This window comes from Lipotes vexillifer, unplaced genomic scaffold (assembly GCF_000442215.2).
Source record: "Lipotes vexillifer unplaced genomic scaffold, Lipotes_vexillifer_v1.1 scaffold442, whole genome shotgun sequence".
Classification (NCBI taxonomy): domain Eukaryota; kingdom Metazoa; phylum Chordata; class Mammalia; order Artiodactyla; family Lipotidae; genus Lipotes; species Lipotes vexillifer.
In genome coordinates, this window is record NW_006790311.1 from 1,342,012 (window position 1) to 1,348,660 (window position 6,649).

A 6,649-nucleotide genomic window follows, 5' to 3' on the forward strand; every position below is an offset into this window, starting at 1 on the left:
AGCTTCTCTCATTGTGGAGTTACAGCATCCGAGGAATCCCATGGCGGGGCGGGCCAGGGCTTTCAGAACTGGACCAGTTCCATCAGGAGAGTGAACCACAATGCTTTCGGAAAGCAGTATGGAAAAACGGAAGGAGCTCAGATTACAGCTCCAGATAAGTTCAAATGCAGGTCTGTGGCTCACCTGTGTGACCTGGGGACTTTACCACCTACTCTGTAGATGTGTCTTAACAGTAAGATTTGCGATAGCAGTAACAAGCACCAGCACAGTGCCTGTAACAGTAAGATTTGCGATAGCAGTAACAAGCACCAGCACAGTGCCTGTAACAGTAAGATTTGAGATGATAGCAGTAACAAGCACCAGCACAGTGCCTGGTACACAGCAGTTACTTCGCAAATGTTAGAGCCATCGCCCATGCTGTACTTTCCTCTGACTTCCTGGCAAGTGACATTAGGTAGGACTGTTTTGGGTGACTGCGCAGGGCTAAAAGTTCAGAACAACTCATGGTTAGATAGCACTCATAACTCCTAAACATGAAGGCAATTATATATATATATATTTATATATCTCAATATATAAAGGCATTTTTTTATAAATAAAATACAATAAAAGGGATAACACTTAAAACAGCGTTACTAATAATATAAATAAAGCAGTCCACAATGAGATTGCCCTAAAGGTAAAGTTGTTTTCTCTTCCTAGTGGACAAATCTCATATTCAAAGTCAATCTTTAAAAGCAGTTTATGACCTAAGGCTCATGCTAATACACCTCTGTTTCCTGAATCAAAATGACTGCCTACAAACGTTTACTCCCCAGTTTTCTAAAACTCCCTTTGTGACTGTATTGCCGTAACTTGACTGGCAAACACAGTTTTTATATTGTGTGCTAGGACTTTGTCCTTTGCTAGCCACAGAAGTAAGGGACACAGCTATCCCCCTCCAAAGCTAACTGCATCTAAGCAGCATGAAGAATAAATCCAGTATACTACAGGCATGGACGTCTGGAATGGAGAACTTGACTCTGCAGCATCCCTGATACCCGACAATGAAATTATATCTATTACATTCTACTCAAAGTCATCCTTGCATAGTGACCCAGCTCACAAAGCACATTCCACTAACAGTTCTATTTATAAAGTATATAGACATATGTAAGGGGATATTGATGCATTTATATAGAAAGTCGATTAATACAGTATTCTAGTCTATTTCACTGCAATTGTTGGGAAACTGTAAAATTTTTCCACTTATGCTGGAATTGCTTGACTCTTAGGTAGAAGAGTTTCTTCCCCAAAGGGATGCACAATCCAGAAAGGAGCAGTGATCCGTAAAGCTTGACTCAAGCTATCAAATACACTTAGAGTGTTGTTTTGTTTTGGTTTAGATGTGGAGAAGAAAAGCCTTCCAACGGCAGCTGCAAATGTCCTCGTCACTCAGAGGCAGCAATAATTGTGATTTATGAGCTCTGCTAATCAAAGCTTTAGGTGCCTGTTACAATGATGACATTCAGAAAAAATGTCTGGAAACTTCAAACCTCCAGATTCTTTTCTGACACTCCCATCTTCCAGGTATTGCCCAAGCTGGAAATCAGAAAATAGTGATTTTCAGGGGCTGTGGTACCATGACACATCCTATACTAATGGGAGAGCTTCCGCCAAGATAGTCCCCCTGGAACCTTCCCTTTTTTCTTAAAATGCACATCTTTCTCTTCCAGTCACTACTTGAAAGTCTTATTTTGCTCCTACTCTTAGAAACAGTCAAAAAGAGCCTCATGGTGACCATGTTATAAACAAATGCAATTTAAAATTTTAGTAGGCATTCTTTTTCTCTCTGGCCTTGGCTCCCTTTCTGCTTTCTGCAATAACCCAGCCAGACTTAACCACCACCATGTCCATGACACTCTTTGTGATTAGTGCCTAGAAAGCTGGACATAACTTGTGCCCATGTGCAGACAGTCTATAGGTCAACTATCACTTCTGTGGAAGGCACTCATCAAATTCACAAGACATCTGCTATTACAAACATCAGGCTACAACTGTGGTTGACTACAAATGTTCTCAGAAAGTCTGATAACATGATAGTGAAAGACAGCTTTCCATCTGAAAAGTTCCAATGGCCTGTGCAATTCTCTCTTAGCTGAGTCAGCCAATAGGTGGGATCCTTGTAGGAGGGGCTCTTACTGTCGCTGAGGCTCTTGGACAATGTGGAATGATCCCACTGCTCTCATATGATTGAAAACTATGCCAAACAAGGTTGTTTACTACTGAGGGGGAGGAAGAAATAGGGAGGGAAACTTTTAAGGCATAAATAATATAAAAGGGCACACATTTTAAGATACATTCATATGACATTACTACTACAAAAAATAAATAACGATTTTTCTCTGAATTCAATTAATGTCCTTCATACAGTCCATCCCCAGGCCTGTTTTGTGCAGTTACTGGCTTGAAGTGGAAACATGACGAGGCACTGACATATCCTCAGGTTTCCTGGGATTGCTGAAGGACCCCTGAAGGGCTGTCTACAGGAATGCCAGGAGGAGACCATGGTGTCTTTTCAGCGCAGTCCTTTGAAACAGGTGGCAAAATAAGAGGATTCCAACTTAAAATTTTGTTCTCTGTTTCTGAAGGCACACCACTGTCTCCTGAAAAACAAAGGTTTGGAAATGATAAAGGCTGATTTTTATCAAAGCAGTCTATAAACATTACCTTGAGCAATAAAGAAAGAATCATGAGCAAAATCAGAGCCCAGTTACATTTAGTTTGAATTTGAGGGAGACAGTACGTTTAAAAGGTTTAAAATAAAGTTGAGCTCTCATGAACAGTTGTACAATTCATCTTAGGGTTAAAGGAAACCCCTTAAAAGCCCCAAAATTACCATCTTAAAGAGAGGCTACAACTCCAGAATCAATTCAAATGAAAAAGCTCAGGATCACAAAATGCATCCTTCTAGCAAGTCTACTTTCAGGTACAAATTGAATCAAAGCCTATTTGGATTTATTTTCCAAAATGTGCTCAGGATGAACAATCTGAGATGAATGGTGTGCATAACAAAATTTCAAAGAACTCTTTATTGAGTCAACTTTTTTTTAAGTATCCAATACCCCCCCCACCCCACACCCAATATCTAAGAAATATGTGAGTTGATCACAGAGAGAACATTCTGAAAGCATCACCTTTCCTGATACAGTTCTTAGTTAACTGAAGACTATCTAGAAACTTAAGATTTATAATGTCTTGCTGTACCTCTGTTGAACTCTGCTGCAACTTCCACACAATCAGAGTTGGTCTCATTTCTATTGTCTTGACAGCAAATATGCTGAGCAGGTCTTCGTGCCTTGTCATCTTTGATGCCCTTCTCAGGTGACTGACCACAGTCGGTGACTGTGGAAGCCAGACATACAGGCATCTTCATGTGAATGAGGGGCTTCATTTCCAAACCATCCTGAGGATAAGGTGCTACCACTGGGACCACAGGAAGGGGGCTGCTGCTGAAAGTGCTGTTGGTTTTGGTGAAACACCTGTAAAGGGTAAACCAAAAGAAATAGAATTGTATCTAGAGGGATCAATAATTAAAAGTCACTCATTTTGAAATATCATTTGGTATTTTGTATTCACAGATTCTTAAGAAAGATTGATGCTTAGAAATAACTAAATGATTCACTATGATTTGAAAAATCAAAAATTAGAGTGAAAGTAAAATACAACAGGAGAATGCATCAAAAAGCAAACCAATTAAGAATGGAACTGTATATGATGACCCATCCCATGTTTCCTTTGCCCTAGTCTGCTGTCAGAAGTCGTCTTCATAATTAAATAGCTCCAGAATATAGCACACAGACGGAAAAGGCCATCCACACTGGAAGGAATGCAAGAAAAAAAGAGGAAGAGGACAGAAAGCTAAGAAACGTATGGCCATGTGAGAGAAATGACCTTATGAAAGCCAACAAAAACACACTGTTTTGAAATCAGATATGTTCCCGCTCACTCTTGGAAAAAACACTACAAGAACTAGACACCCAAAATCCAGGTTTTATTTTTCAATTTTTTCCTTTGAAGAATTAATTGCTAGAATTTATTAGTACTGAGCATTCACTTCAATTCTGCCCTACTTTTATTTCTTGCCTTCATCCAAGATATGTGTTTTCTCTCATTTTTTTCCTTCCTGTTCTTCAGATTGGATAATTCCTATTGATCTTCCAGTTCATTGACTCTTGCTGCTGTTTTCTCCAATCTGATTTTAAGCCCAATCAGTAAACTTGCCATTCCAGTTATTTATACTTTTCAGCTTTGGGATTTCCATTTGATCTTTTTAATTGTTTCTATTTCTCAGATGAAATTCCCCATGTGAATTCATTGTGTGTATATCTTCAAGTTCTTGAGCGTATTTGTAACAGCTGCTTTAAAGTCACTGTCTACTCATTGTGATATCTGGATCATCTCAGAGTCTGTTTCTATTGACTATTTTTTTCCCTTGAGTAAGTATCACATTTTCCTATTTCGTTACATGTATAGTAATTTTTTTAACTGGATTTTTCCCTCTGATTTTCTGGTTGATCTGTTGGCCTCAACCTCCATCCTTCAACACCTTCAGTTTGTGTTCTTGACCCAAGATTGGAGAATGCCCTCAGGCAAAAACCCATAAACAAATGTCACCCATTGTCTTTCAAGGTTAGATTTATTCAGTTTCTGCCTGTTTCTGGTTACTCTACAATACTTTCAAATTGTCCAATTTCATCATTATTACCTGTGGATGATCAAGCTAGTCCATCATTAAGAGAAACTGGAATCTAAGAAGTACTTATATATAAAATAAAAATATTTTTTATTTATAAAATTAGGAGTGAGAAAAGTCTGGAGAAGACATTTCATTTGGCTTTGATCTGGGTTTGTTAGGTAGGAAACACACAGGACTGACCAGTAGTATGATGGAGCTAGGCATGTTAGGGAATAAAGATAAGAATTCTTTGGACTTCCATCCTTTGAACATGGGATAGTATGTTTCTGGAGCATAAGAAAATCAGTAAAAGGAAGTCCATGCAACTGTTACCAGCATTTCTGTTGGTTCAAGTTATTAGAAATACCAAATCCTAAGCATGAAGACTCGGAACCTGGAAGAGAATAAGACATCTGTGAGGAAACCAAATCCTTAATTTAAATAAGTCCAACTTTAATTTCAAATAGAGATATATATTCACTCTACACTTAGTAGAATTCAGACACCAGTCACCTGGCATGAAAGCAAAGTATGTCTGTCAGGTATTCATCTGCACAGAATAATTTGACTACAGCATTATCTAATATGACTGTCATTTTAACTTTTAATAATACAGGAAAGATATATACCTGATTGAAAGAATATCTGTCTTCCCATGCAAGTGTTAAGGCAGTCAAAAGTGGAGGGAGCACTGGTGTGGAAGAAAGTTCGTTGGAGTCAGAATCAAAGCACTGTGCTGGACAGATCATGACTCCAGGAGAACGTGGCATTCCTTATTGGTCTGCTGTACATTTTATTCAACTCTGAACTTAAAAATTTTTTCCGGGGTGCTGATGAGGGTGAACACGAATCTCTTGACATCCATTTAAAAATGTCCATGTTATCAGTCTCTTTTTTCATTAGTCTCTTCCACTGTCTCAACACCCAGGGAACCTGAAAATCCCCCTGCATGTATTCAATTCATGAGAATCCACAGACTCTAAACAGGGTACTCACCCAAAATGTGGGGCAAGTCCAGGGGAAAAATCTTCTTGTTTTTTTTTTGTTTTTTGTTTTTTTTGGCTATGCTGCATGGCTTACAGGATCTTAGTTCCCCGACCAGGGATTGAAGCCGGGGCCATAGCAGTGAAAGTGCTGAGTCCTAACCACTGGAGCGCCAGGGAACTCCTGGAAAAATCTTTTTGCATTCAAACTACTACTAATGAGAATTTAATAGATATTATATATCTATAAATAACATTACTTAGAAGAACCCTTTATTCTAAAACCATTTGCTGATACTTTCTAAATGTCAGACACTGTGGTAGACACTGAAAGTATAAAGATAAATACAACAGGTTCCAGCTCTCAGTCTAGCAGAGGAGAAAAAGTAAACAAATGGTTACAATATAATGTAGTAAGTGTAATATAAGAAGGTATAAAAGACACTGGGAGCGCTCAACTTTGAGATGGGCTATAGATATATAGCTGATGAGAACAGGGCACTTCCCACATTCCAGCTAGAGACCAGTGTGTATTCCTCCATGCTATTTCAGATTCAAGTGTCTTATAATTGAGGAAATTACAGTAGATGGCAATTGTGGAATTAGAGAGTAAGAAGGATTCTGATTTCAAAAAACCATAAATATCTCTGGTCAGGGGAATCTATATGGCTACCATGATTCGCTGGAAATCATTCTTAAAAATTAAGTTCCTGGCTTCTGGCTATGGCTGATTAGTTTATATCAGAACAACTCTCCTGCCAAAAGCAACTTGGCAACTAAAAAAGATGGAGAAATTTTAGTTTAAATCTGTCAAAATCATCAGAGAGCTACTCCAGCACTTAAGTGGCTGAGATTCCAGAAAGAAGGTAAATGTGAGTTTCAGCACCACTTTTCCTCATGAGGCATCTGCCCAGTTCAGTGCAGGATGAACCGCTAAGACGTCAGCAGG

The 6,649-nt window shown here is 38.7% G+C and overlaps 1 protein-coding gene across 1 annotated transcript in view; it reads right to left on the reverse strand.

Annotated features, from left to right (window-relative positions):
* Positions 1-1,993: 1,993 nt before the first annotated feature.
* The window catches only part of CDON (cell adhesion associated, oncogene regulated), a 57,017-nt gene continuing 52,361 nt past the window's right edge, over positions 1,994-6,649 (reverse strand). The window contains exons 18-19 of the mRNA XM_007463614.1: positions 3,247-3,521; positions 1,994-2,645 (exon numbers count right to left, since the gene is read on the reverse strand). Of these exons, the coding sequence (XP_007463676.1) occupies positions 2,482-2,645; positions 3,247-3,521 (439 nt within the window). The 3' untranslated portion in view covers positions 1,994-2,481. The remainder of the gene's footprint in view (positions 2,646-3,246; positions 3,522-6,649) is intronic.